The sequence below is a fragment of the Crotalus tigris genome, unplaced genomic scaffold (genome assembly GCF_016545835.1).
Source record: "Crotalus tigris isolate CLP2741 ecotype Arizona unplaced genomic scaffold, ASM1654583v1 scf7180000018455.1436977, whole genome shotgun sequence".
In the NCBI taxonomy this organism is placed as follows: Eukaryota; Metazoa; Chordata; class Lepidosauria; order Squamata; family Viperidae; genus Crotalus; species Crotalus tigris.
Genome location: NW_024097011.1, coordinates 63,175 through 77,176, shown reverse-complemented (window position 1 = coordinate 77,176; position 14,002 = coordinate 63,175). Strand labels below are relative to the sequence as shown.

Genomic DNA, 14,002 nt, shown 5'->3' with positions numbered 1-14,002 from the left:
ACCGCCGTCATTCCCATCCCAGGCTGAGTGACTCTCACTTTCCCTTCTTCCAATCACAACACCGACACTTTCTCGTCGGCGTCTCTCCTCCGTCCAATCAGCAGGCGCCTTAGGCTCATCTTTCTTTCAGATCCCGCCCCCTGGTTACCGGAAGTGTGATGTGGCTCGTGTCGGCGCGTAACTATGGTAAGAGCGGCGTTCGGGGAAGAGGCCTGTCTCGTTTGGAAAGCAGGTTTTCTGGTTCCTTTGGCGGAGCGCGTGGGGCAGCGCGGCCGCCCCCAGGAATGTCCCGATAACGCGCGTGGAAGGTCGCTTGGCCCCTTTCCCTGTGTAGCTTCGTCGCCTTTGGCGTTGCGAGAGAGGCCTAGCTGACGGTGTCGTGCAAGGTGGTGTCTCAAAAAAGAGCATCACTTTTTACTCCTCCCCGCCGCCTTTGTGTAAACTACGGGTGGCGAAATCTTGGTTCGCCAAATAGCCGGGATAGTTTGCGGCTCAGAGTTTTGTGCGAATCTTACTTTTGCAATTCAGTGTGCAGTACCCTGCGGTTTAGTTAAAAGTGAATAAATGGGTTGTGTGGACACACCCCCTGTGTATATAGTAAAGCCTTTGTTTACTGCCTATCTTACTTCTGTGCCTGCTGCTTTTATATTATTCAAAGAGGTGTAATATCTTTGTTTTATTTTTCTTTTAAAAATTGCATTTGTAATCAGTATTAAAAGCACTTGGGGTCAATTGCACAGTTGTTGCAGTTAAATCAAAATTTCACATTTTGATTTTATTATCTCTGGTGACCTAACAAATATTTACTACATAGAATATGTAGAATAGAACAGAGCTGGAAGGGATCTTGGAGGTCTTCTAGTCCATCTCCCCCCGCCCACTCCCCAAGCAGCAGAACCTATACCATCTCAGATGAGTGACTGTCCCGTCTCTTCTTAAATACCTTCAGTGATGGAGCACCCAAGATTTCTGAAGGCAAGCTGTTCCACTAGTTCCAAAGGTATTGATTAGAATATATACACTTATACACCAGTTCTATAGATTCAAGACAAAATATTTAGGTACCTTGTTTGCAGATCGTTCTCTCTAAAACAGGTCTCCAACCTTTTGGGCACCAGGGACCAGTTCCACGGAGAAAGGTTTTTCTGTGGACCGGAGAGTGTGTGCTGCAATCTGATGATTTTCAGCACTTTGTAGAATGTGCAATATGACAACAGTTAAAACATGGCTAATGTGAATTTTAAAAAATGACATAATCCCAACACAGAACAACAGTGAGCAAAAACAAGAAGAAAATGTGGTGCAGTACTTGTTAAGAAGCCCTCCAAAATAGTACATAAACTGTTAGAATCAATAACTTAGTAATACATGTAAAACATATTTACATGGGGATAATTCTATTGCATAAGTTGGGTGTCTTTCCATTTCTATTTAAAACAGCTTGTATTATATATTTTATGATGCCTCCTTTTATTACACTTGGGGCAAAAAAAATAGGGGGCAGAAAGTGAAAGAATGGTGACAGGACAGTTGTGTCAGTTATATTTAATTACAAATTTAATTGCAGTATACTAGGCAGAAACTTCATGGGAAATAATAGATACTGCGTACAAAGGTCCCTAAAAGAAGAAAAAATACATGCAATCCTAAGCATATCAGGTAGCAAGAAAAATTGTCTTTGGAAGGATTGAGAATGGTTTAGCAGCATAGATTATAAGAACTACTTATTTTAATCTGATCTAGAAAAATTGCCTTTTTCATTTTTACACAAAGGCTATTTTATACATCATGGTAAATGAAGTGTTTCGTTTAAATGAAGATGTATTGAAGCTGCCAGAAAATCTGGTTCTTCACCCAGGCCTTTGGTGAGGATGACGGAAGCTTTGTTTGTTATTCTGCCATCTCTACTTCTTTTGATTTTATTCTCTTGTTTTTTTCTTTTAAATAATTTTGTATGACATTCAATTATCTCTGTATTGTTTCCCAGTTCAGATTTGTTGGGAGTCAGTCAGCATATACATTTAATCAGTGCTTTTTTTTTGTTAAAAAAAAAAAAAGTGCCGGAACTCACACACGTCATACAACCCGCCTTGCCTATCCTACAAGGTTCCATCCAAAAAAGGTGCTAGAACTCTGTTCTGGGCGTTCTATGACAAAAAAAACCCCTGCATTTAATAAGTAATAATAAATCCAAGTTTTCAAGTGAGGACTGCTCAGTTATCCCCACTTCATTTCTGCCAAATGAGAGTAGCTAAAGAAACCTGGAAAGTTCCTCACTTAGTTTAATCATACAGTGTGAATTAAGAATTCTAACTTCCCTACTTCAAACTAGTGTCTGAAGTCACATATTCAAATCCCTGCCTTTTGTGGGCATAAGATAGAAATCCCAATTTCCACATTGCATATTCACTATCCGAAATGGTATAGGGTCTCCTGCTTGAGCAGGGGGTTGGATTAGAAGACTTCCAAGATCCCTTCCAGTTCTATTCTGATTGGTTGGTTGATTGATTGAAAAAAATAGAATCCATTAATGAGAGCAGAAGAAGCTGCTACACCAAATGAGACCACCAAGTATCAGTGTTATTAATTGGCATCAATTCCACAAGGTTTAAGGCAGATACCAACCTGGCCTTTCTGAACCCAAACTAGATGTCAAGGATTACAGCTGGGCCTTTCTGCACATAAAACATATCCTGAACTCTCCAGGTTTACATCTAAATTATATATAGCTTAATTCACTCTGTACTGCACTTTGAGATACTATTTTGGTGAAAGCAAAATCTGCCCTTTTCTTTATGCAGTCATCTCTTATTGAGAGGACATACTAGAATATTTGTATCCTGGCTTTATTATTTTTACAAATAACTCAAGGACGTGAACATATCCAATACAGTACAACTTCTTTCTCCTATTTTCCCCACAACAACATCCTGTGAAACGGATTCGGTTAGGAGAGTGTGACTAACCCCAGCTAGATTCATGCCTATGGTGGAAATCAGTGTTCCCTGATTTTTAGCATGGTATATTCCAAGTTTTGCTTAAAAGCCAAAGTTTGTAATATCAGAACATGATACCCGACAAACATTTTGACTATTGAAATAGAATACAAACTAAGCTGAAGACTTTAATTTGCAAAGTAATTTATGAATGATCTGAAATTCTCAATAATTGCTTTGAAAAAGAAATTATCTAGTATTTCATTGTTTCTTGATAGAATGGATATATTAGAATTATAATACAAATAATAATAGGCTGTTAAATTTGTTATTTTTGTAATTATGGGAAGAAGTAAATGTATATAATAAAGAGAAATTTTAAAAACTGATGGTGATTAATATATCACATTTTCTTTCAGTCTGCAATCTTCAATTTTCAGAGTCTTCTGACAGTAATCTTACTGCTTATATGTACATGTGCATACCTAAGATCTTTGGCTCCCAGATTACTGGATAACAATAAAACAGGGTATGTGCATTTCTAGAAATTTGGGGAAAGGATATGCATGTAAGCTTCTTTTTAATTTTACTATATTGATTTTGTTTTGAAATGGATTCATTAATACAAATAATTGTTAATCCTAAAGTGCTTAATTACAGTAGAAGTCATAATCACGAAACATTTTCGTTTTCTTAAAATGGAGCCTGCCTTTCTAAGAAGTATGAGATTTCACTATTTAGAGCATTAGAGAAAAGAATTTTAAAGTTAATTTCATTCCCCCAGTGTTTTATATTGGTTTTTTATTATTATTTTATGGAGATTTTACAATTTTGTGGTTTTATTTGGCATTTTTATGACTGTAAATAGCTGAAACCTAGTTTGAAGCTAACAATGTACAAATCACATAATAAATATATAAAATAACTTACAGTTTAATATTCAGTAAAACACTAATTAAGCTAAAATGCCCAATCTAAAAACACTTTCTAAATAAAACTTTCTTACATATCATTTTAAAATAGACAATAAAAGTAGTACATCCTTCCCAGGGTTCATTCTATATTTTTGACACCATGCCTTTTCTTTGAAACTGAAAGACTTTAAGAACGATTACAGAAGCTAAATTGAATTTCCAAGCAACCTGATATGAAGCAAAACAAATTCTTTTATCCCAGGCCATTAGGCTTTAAAAGCCAAATAAAAAATTAGCCAAAATGTAATTTGATGTCTTTTTTTTACAATCTAAATATATTTTAGTATACTGCAACTGTTAAATAATTTTCTCTAAAACATTAAAAAATAAAAATTTGGCTACAACTTTTGTAAACCTCTGGAATAAACACCTAATGGTTTCATGCAATAATAAATTCTTCAGTGCATGAGGGTACATTCCTGGATCTTTTAAGGAGGCCCTGGTTTTCCTTGCAAAGCAATCACTTGATCCCACCTGCCTGGGAAACTTTCATCCAGTCTCCCATCTTCCCTTTTGGGGGAAGGTTGTGGAAAAGGTGGTTGCTCAACACCTACAGGGGATCCTGGATGAAACAGATTTACTGAACCCCTTTCAGTCATGATTCAGGCCTAGCTATGGGACAAAGACAGTTTTGATTGCATTCAGGGACAATCTCTGGTGGGAGCAGGATGAGGTAGTGCAACCATTCTCGCTCTTCTTGACTTCTCAGTGGCCTTTGATACCATTGACCATGGTATCCTTTTGAGACATCTACATGAATTGGGGCTGGGTGGCACAGTTTTACACTGGTTCAGTTTCTTCCTCCAAAGTCAATCCCAATTGGTGTTGATAGAGATCCAACCCTTGACCATTTCCTTGCAGTATCCCACAGGGCTCATTACTCTCTCTTGTTTAACATCTACATGAAGCCATTGGGTGAGATCATCTGTCATCATGGGTTGAGATATCATCAATATGCTGATGATATTCAGCTCTACATCTCTATACATGCGACCTGAGTGATCCTCGGAGGTTGTAGGGATCTGGATGAGGGACCACAGACTTAGCAAGACTGAGTGGCTTTGGGGGCATGGATCTTCAGGATCTGAGTGTTTGTCTTCCTTAGTTCTGGACAGGGTCGCACTATGCCATTCAGACCCAGTTTGCAACCTAGGTGTTCTCCTGGACTTACATCTCCTGCTCACAGAGCTGATGGCTGATGAGACCGGAAGAGTTTTGGCACACTCTGATTTGTGCATTGGTTGCAACTTTTCCTGGATCATTACTCCCTGTGCTCAGTTACTCAAGCCCTGATCATCTCTCTTCTGGACTATTACAATGCAGTATACATGAGACTACCCTTGAAGCCCATTTGGAAGCCTCAGCTAGTACAAAGGGCAGCAGCGAGAGCAGTCTTTGGGGCCCCTATAATGGCCGATAGGACACCTCTGCTCTGAGAACTTCATTGGTTACCAGTCTGCTTCTAAGTGCAGTTCAGGGCGTTAATTATGACCTTTAAAGCCCTTAATGGCATAGGTCAAGGCTACCTGATGAACCTCCTCATTCCACGAGGACAAGCCCTTCTCATGGCAGCAGAGGGAGCCTACTTTGGATCCGGTTGGTCAAACAACTCTTGACTATCAAGATCCAGAATAAGAACCTTCTCTGCTGCACCACCTGTCCTTTGGAACATCTTACCCTCTAAGATAAGATCTGCCCCTATCCTTCTATCTTTCCACATGAGCCTGAAGACCTGGCTCTAACAGTTGGCCTGGAGACCAACTGGAGATAGTTGTTGGATTGATGGCAGATTTCACCTCACCCTTGCTCTCTGCTCCCCACTCATCCATCTTCTTGGTAATTTTATTGATGTATTCTGGTTGTGTTCCTTTTTCATTGTTTATTTCATGATTCTATTATTTTACTTCTGTTCTATTTACATTCCTTTCATTTTATTTTTATTATTGTAAGCCACCTAGAGTAACCCCATGAAAATAGGTGACAAATAAATTTAATAAATAATAAAATAAATAATGCTTTAATGAGCTATTCTCCTCTGTGGTATCATATGATTTGGTGTTATAACGAGAGCCATGGTGGCATAGTGGTTATAATTGAGTACTGCATGCTACTTCTGCTGACTGCCGGCTGCCAGCAGTTCTACAGTTCGAGTCTCACCTGCTCAAGGTTGACTCAGTCTTCCATCCTTTCAAGGTTGGTTGTTATGGCATATGTAGCACACTCACTATATACTGACATTTCAGTGTTTTCTATGATTTGTAAAGAAACATTTTCTTTACGTATTAATTTTATTTTCTAGTTGTGGAATTATGGCTGTTGGCCCCAAACAGTTTAATTTCTCTCTGTTTAGATACGATTTCTTTTACTGATACTCTCTCAGTTCAAAGTTAAAGTATCATTTCATCCCATTGTTTATTCTTGCATTTAATGAAGGCAGTTTAGCTGTGGAAAATCTTTTATTATAACTTTCTGTGTCTTATATAACTTGCAGAATTCTGTACTGTTGCTGAATATTTCTAGTGAAGGCTATATCAAAAGCCATATTATTTGCAGATTAATACTATGATTTGATTGATAAAAGTCCATATCGATTTATTTTTATACCAATTTTTGTTTATAGATTGCGAAAACAATCTTTCCCATCTGTAAAATGTTTAAAAATGAATCTGAATTTTTAAAAGTGCAACCATTTCTAGTATACTCAGGACTTCAAAACTACATGCTTGATTATGTTTGTAATTGAGAAAAATTCAAAAGCATTTTATGAGCATGAAAAATATCAGGAGATTTACAATTCCTTAAAAATAAGTATTGGGATATTAGTCATTACTATTGTATCTCTGTAATTTGCATCTAATCACAGTGAAAATATAAAATTGTTCTTACAATTAATATGTTTTCAGATTATTGGGAATATTCTGGAAGTGTGCCAGGATTGGTAAGTAGTTCCTAGTTTCTAGTTATTCATACATATACATGCATACACACGCTGTTGTTGAACAATACAATTTAGTATAACATTTAAGCATGTGTAAATTTGTTGAAAAAATGCAAATTGCTGGTAGTATTAATTCCCACTATTTAATTATTTATTTATCAAATTTCTACAGCTACCAAGCTCATAAGAAATTATTCTAGCCAGCATACAGCAAAAAAGTATAAAACAATAAACATATCAAACAGGCATATTTTAAAAAACTCTCTCTCTCTCTCTCTCTCCGTCTCTCTCTCTCTCTCTCTCTCTCTCTCTTCTCTCTCTCTCTCTCTCTCACACACACACACACACACTCATACACGATTCAATCAGCAACTGAGCCACCTAATGATCTCAATGGTCCCCTGAGACCCCCAGGCCTGATGACAAATCCAGGTCTTGAGGGACTACCAGAAAAAAAGGAGCAGTGGAGCTAATCTCACTTTTGGCGTGTGTGTGTGAGGGTATCAAGCCCTACGGGGCTTGCCATCTGGTGGTGGGAGCTCCGCCAGCCAGCTGAGCAGCGCGGATCAGCTGGCGGCCGCCCAAAGCAAGCTCCGACGACCTACCTTCCAGCCAGCCAACAGTGCAGCCGCGGAAGCCGGTGCCAGGCGCCTCGCCAGCCAGCTGAGCTGTGGAAGGCTGGCGGCTGCCCGAAACAAGCCCCCACCTCCTGCCTCCCAGCCGGCCACCGTAGAGAGTGCGGAAGCCGGTACTGGGCGCCTCGCCAACCAGCTGAGCTGTGGAAGGCTGATGGCCGCCTGAAACAAGCCTCGACCTCCTACCTCCCAGCCGGCCACCATAGAGACTGCGGAGGCTGGTGCCGGGCGCCTCACCAGCCAGCTGAGCAGCGGAAGGCTGGCGGCTGCCCGAAGCAAGCCCCAACGTCCTGCCCTCTTGCTGACTGCCATAGAGGCTGGGGCCAGAAGGGCCACCATCCAGCTGAACATTGAACACCAGCAGCCCGACCATGAGACCACCTACACCCCTCCCGACACTCTCCAGGCCAGCAGAGGGAGTGGCTTACAACAAAGAGTGCTCTCTATAGAGAGCTGAAAGGCACTTACTAGAGTCAAAGGAGCCGAAACGCGAGGCAGAAGTAGACAACCATGCATTGGCCGAACAGACAGAGAAACAAGGGGGCGGAGTTTTCTGGAAGGAGGGTCTGGGTCAAACATGTAATTTTATACAAGCAGCTGGGCAGGTGGTGGTTTCTGGTTGGAGGGTGTGGTTTTGGGCGTGGTATCATTATAAGAAGCACTGGGAGCAATCTACTCCCAGTGCTGACTTTGTTAGGCATTAATAAACCTAACTTGTACTACGTTCCTGCGTTCCTGGTTTCTTCAGTCGGGACGACAACGGACCTAGATTGACGGGGGGGGGAATATTTCATAAACAGATGCCACAGCAGAGAATGCTTGCCCACCTAGTGTAGTTCCCTGAGAGATTGGACACACAGCATCCCTCTCTTGCTAGATCTGATGGCATAAGCAGAGGTAATTATGGGGAGAGAGTTCCTCAGATAACCTGGCCCTATAGCATGGAAGGCTTTAAAGATCAAAAACCACATCTTAAATTGGATTTAGGCATGACATATGCTAGTCTAGAAGCAGACATAACTGCCCATGCAAGTTATGGGCTACATTTTGCATTAGCTGAAGTTTATTGATATTCCTCAAGGGCAGCCCCATATAGAGCACATTACAGTAATCCAATGGGGGGGGGAGGTGACTAGGGTGTGAGTAATTGTGAACAGAGCCTCCCCCCTCTCCCCTCCTGCTTCGGAAACAGGTATAACCGATGAACTACACAAAACTGTGCAAAAGCCCTCTTAGCCATGACTACCACCTGTTCTCCAAGCAGGAGCCTGACACTGGGATAATACATCTATTTTTTTTCCTTCCATTTAATTCTGTCCAGTTCTCAGAGACTTCCTGGACAAGTCTCTGTAGTTTTCTCAGCAAGGTTTTTCAAAAGTAGTTTGCTATTGCCTCCTTTCTAAGGCTGATAGGAAGTGACTAGCCCAATCACCCAGCTGGCTTTGTGCCTAAGGCAGGACTAGAGTTCATACTCTCCCAGTTTCTAGCCTGATGCCTTAACCACTGCACCAAATATATTGATGATACTTCATGATAAATGATCTTACCATATATCATAGCATATAGGGGCCAGAGATGGAATCTCCCCTCCCCATTAACCATCATCTGGAACCAAACTTGGAGAAACAGGGTGAACCAGCACAACTAGTGCTGCCAACCACCAATTCCTTGAGCTAATCAAGAAGGATAAAATGGTTGATGATATTGAAAGCTACAGAAAGGTCAAATGCAGCAAGGATACATGTTGCTTGGTTTGCCAAGATATTGTATGCCAAGATAACATCATCTGTATATTTTCAAAATTTTTACTTTGACCCACTGACATTGTCTGATTTTCTTGATTTAGAGAATAACCATACATGATCTTGAATTTCTGTATTAACAAGACAGTTTTCTATTCTATTTTAAAAACATCAAATATCAAACAATGCAAAGCATAGTTGAATCTTGGACTAATTTCTACAGAATGCTTGATGATGATTTTGCCTTAAAATCATAGTTAATCATAGTTATATAAATGAAAGTTTCAGTACTACAATCTTTTGTACATCAGTAATCTTTAGGCATGGGTGCACGCACAGACACACATATTTCTATTCCTTGGAAGAGGGAAAAGATTATTTCTTTCTACCTTTGCCCTTACCCAGAGATGGGGAAGATCAGATTATAGGAAAAGTGTCCTAAAACAACAGTATCCCAGTGTACAAAGTAGCCTAGAGGACTTGCTGTTTTGCAAAACAAGTACTTGTTACTTATCAACAAACCATATATTACCGAGGAGGGCCTCTAGAAGTAATTGGTAGTGTATGACCCTGTAAGTTACACATAAGTGTCTGTTTTAGAAATCCAGATGACTTAAGTATTTTGACTGGATTTTTTTCCTTTTGATTATTTTAACACTTTATATAAATTTTCATTAATGCAAAATGCAACTCTGCTACTTTTATTTAAGTAGTTTTTTTTAAAATGTTCACACCTTTCAGACAAGCTGTTCCCTATTTGTAAAGTATTGTTAACAGACATGCAATCCTAATGGATGATGGATGCTTCCTTCAAGAAATTAAGAACAGAAAATTCAACACATAAATATTGTGAGATGGACTAGCTCAGTATTAATTCTAAACAGAAATTGCATATGTTAATTCATATAGCTATTTGCAGTTTAATTACATATCTATCAAATAATGATGCCTCATAATGTTAATTTTGATAATCTTGCTTTAAAGGAAGAAATGGTGAATTGTTTCTGCTGAGGAAAAAATACCTGTTGAAAAGAATAAAATTATATTGCTAAATATTTGAAAAGCTTAACCCATTTTATTAGGCATTTAGATCTTTCTTTAATAAAGAAAAATACTTTAATTATTATCAGTGTGCTACTTAAATTTATCAAAAGAACCTTGGAATTCTTTTTTTTGTGTGTGTGTATGTGTGTGTGGAAAATTTGGATTTCAGGCAATTTTTTGATTAACTGTTAAAATATTTTCACCTGAATATGCCACCAGCCATTATTTTATTGTATTCACTTGTATTCACCTAGTAGTATTTTATTTCATTCAAATTAAAAAAAAAATAGTAATTCAGTACTGTTTCTTCTTTCAGGTGAACGGAAGAGCCCTTACGTAGCAGTATGCTGTATTGCAATGGCCTTCAGTATTCTGTTTGTACAATAAAAATGGGAAAATGTTAAGAACATACTGCTGTCAATTTGCAATCAAATAAAAGACTTGAAGAAATAGAAGACAAAAATAACATTTTACACCTCAATTTCTTTGTTTGGACAAGAAAAGCTTTTATGTTTCAGTATTTTTGGTTAAAGAGCAGTGATGTTGAAAGAAATACAGCTATTAATCCTTTTGATTAGACAACCTTTATTTATGTTAATTATTCTATATTTCAGTAAAGACTTTTAAGACTACAACAGTGAGTTATGTCTGCCAATGTTGATTTGATGCTAAACCCTTTTAAATGCTTTTTATGTAAAAGTCTTTACTTTTAGTTTTTTCATGTTGCTATAGGAAAAAAATCTTAAATTATAGACAAAAAGAAAGTAAAATTGTATCATAATAGAAAATAGATGCTGATAGTTCTTGCTTACAACTATTGATTTAGTGAGTGTTTGAAGTTATGACATGAGAAAAAGTGATGACCAGTCCTCACACTTTCAACTATTGCAGCATCCCAGCATCATGTGATCAGAATTTGGGCATTTGGCCACTGGCATGCATTTACGACAGTTTCAGAGTTGTAGGGTCACAGCGTTGTGATTGCCGTTTGTGACCTTCCCAGATGGTCTCTGACAAGCAGTCAGTGGGGAAGTCGGATTACTTAATGATCATATGATTCACTTACCAACTGCTGTGATTCGCTTAACAGCCATGGCAAAACAAGTTGTAAAATTAGGCACAATTCACTTAACAACCGCTTTGCTTAGCAATGGAAATTCTGGTCCCAAGTCAAGAACTATCTGTATATTAAACTGTAAGGGAGAGTTAAACTTAAGCAGACTATTTGGGACAGAAGATTTCAAATCCATTTCATTAGAGCTTTTCTAATTGTTATGTTTATAGATTTTACACGTTATAAAGTACCTGCAATAGAAAATAATTTTAAAAAGACTGAATTCTGTTCTATTATGACTTTATAAAACAAATGCTTCTATATAATACAATCAGCTGTTAATATTTATGGTTCACCTTGAATCTGCTTTTTAGTAAACCATTATATACACTTACTTATGGTTGCAAACTATTAAATTTCGGAACTTAAATTTCATACATGTATTTCTGTCACCTATTGGGAAATTAAATACAATCTGGATTTTTTTTTCAAAAACTGCCAAATAGTATCTTTTAATTATTTCACCAGTATTAGCATTTTATTATAGTGCTTCAAAAACTGAAAGAGCAATTAATATTAGCTTAGTGTTAGCTGAAATCAATTATCTAATTTGATCTCTATTTGCCTATTACCTACTTAATGTATCAGTATAAATTGTACAACTAAATACTCCTTTGACTTTTAACTTAGTTCACAAATCATGAGAAATATTTTATTATCCTTAAATATAAATTTATACAAATTGTGTTCAAACAGCTCTATCGTGAGAATTGTATTCTGAACTATTGATTTTTCAAATTATTACTCTACAGATGATCCTCATTTAATAATCACTTATTTACAACTATTCTAACTTGTGATGTTGCTGAGTGGTACTTATGATTTGTCCTTGAAGTTGTCACCATTGCAGCACTCCCAGGTTACATGATCACCTTTCCCAGCAGGAAGTCAGAAATTGCAATTACATGAGGTCCTCGCTTAATGATCTGCTCAGACCTCAGTCCTGATAACTGGGACTGCTAGAACTGTTGCCACTAACTAGCAAAGTCATGTGATGTCATCCTTTATGTCCATATCAATTAGCAACAGAAATTCCAGTGCCAGTTACTGTTTTTAAGCGAGGATTACTTGTAGATTAATTTGAAGGAGCATGAGAAGAATAAAGCAATATTAAGTAGATATTGTTAAACATTGAAAATAATAATAGCATGGGATTAATTTGGAAAAGATGTGTGGAGTTATTTAGCGTTTAGTAATTTTTACACTATAGGTAATCTTCAGTTAACAGCTAATAGTTTAGTAACCATTTGCAATTATAGTAAAAAAGTAACTTTGCAACCAATCCTATCACTTATGGCTTTTGCAAGTCTATGAAGCAAGGGAAAGCTGAAGATCATAAGTATAGTTAGGGTTTTACTTAGTGGCTCCTTCATGTAAATATCAAGTTGTTGGTCCCAATTGTGGTCACTAAACAAGGATTACCAATATTAAGGTGTAAATTTAATTGTGAAATTTAAAATGTTTGGGAGGGGAATCTGCAGGCATTGTAAAATAATCATGCATACAATATTTTCAAAGTAAAATATGAGGAGTGATGTATTGTGCAGCATGCGGTTATAATAATACTAAGAAATATTGTACTACATGATGTTCCTCAGAAGCTTACCAATTTGGAGGAATGATAAATTCTGTTTTCATTTAAAGTCTGGCAAAGAAGATAGAGATACCAAAAACTACTTTCTTAAGCTATGCCTAAATAGGATGTTCCATTCCAGATATTTATAAGGATTTTAAAATATTTTTCTGAAAAGAAGAAACAATTTTCTTGCATAATTAAGTTTGAAATTAGAAGAATATCTTATATTCTTTGAACAGAAACTCACCGAGAGTGAGGACTCTAGAAAAATATGGGAAGTTCGTACTGATTGCTTTTTTCCCCTTCTTGTATCTATATTTTTACATCTTAACACTTAGATAACTGTTTTATTTTTAGTTGTAAATTACCACAGTAGTCTATTTTCACTAAATAATGCTTTAAAAAGTTCTTTTAAAAACAACATATTTTCAAATGAATTGGCATCTTAAGGAATATATCAGAAGGTTCGAAGCTAAATGGTGTGGGGAGGAGGAAACTTTCAGAACCTTCATAACTTGTTTTCTTATTTTCAGATAACATGGTCTTCTACAGCTCATGCCATCAGTTTTTGGGATTATAATCCAAACCAACACACCTGGAAGATTGATGGTTTGGATCTTAAAACATGTTAATGTAAAAACTATATTATGTACTAAATCTGTTTGAAGGAGATACATTTATGTAATTCCTTTACAACTTGAATAATTAGGATAAGAAGTCAGTGTGGATAAATTGTTTGCATACTAATCTGCATAGCATAATCATAAAGAGTTACAAAAGTAACTTTTAAGAATTGACAAAACTTCCTATTGAGTATATAGCAATTATTATTATAAAGGATGGTAGTAGTCAAAGAAATACCCTATTTTGCAAAAGACTAAAAATGATTAAGTTATGATAATTTTTTTATCTTTGTTTGATAGACCTGCTGTATTGTAATTAAAGTGAATATTCTTATTTTCTTAAATATTTGTCTATTATTTAGTTTCACATGTGGCAAATAATTATTTTGCAATTTTCACCTATATTTAAAAACTTCATAT

At 37.1% G+C, this 14,002-nt stretch overlaps 2 protein-coding genes across 2 annotated transcripts in view; one reads left to right on the top strand and one right to left on the bottom strand.

The window, feature by feature from the left end:
* The window catches only part of XRCC4 (X-ray repair cross complementing 4), a 103,488-nt gene extending 103,358 nt beyond the window's left edge, over positions 1-130 (bottom strand). Inside the window, exon 1 of the mRNA XM_039352601.1 lies at positions 3-130. The gene's annotated coding sequence lies outside the window, so the exon portion shown is untranslated. The remainder of the gene's footprint in view (positions 1-2) is intronic.
* TMEM167A (transmembrane protein 167A) lies at positions 102-13,926 on the top strand. The gene is made up of 4 exons (XM_039352614.1): positions 102-186; positions 3,356-3,465; positions 6,814-6,848; positions 10,586-13,926. Exons 1-4 carry the CDS (start codon positions 184-186, stop codon positions 10,654-10,656), a joined length of 219 nt encoding a protein of 72 aa, XP_039208548.1. The 5' UTR covers positions 102-183; the 3' UTR covers positions 10,657-13,926.
* Positions 13,927-14,002: the final 76 nt, after the last annotated feature.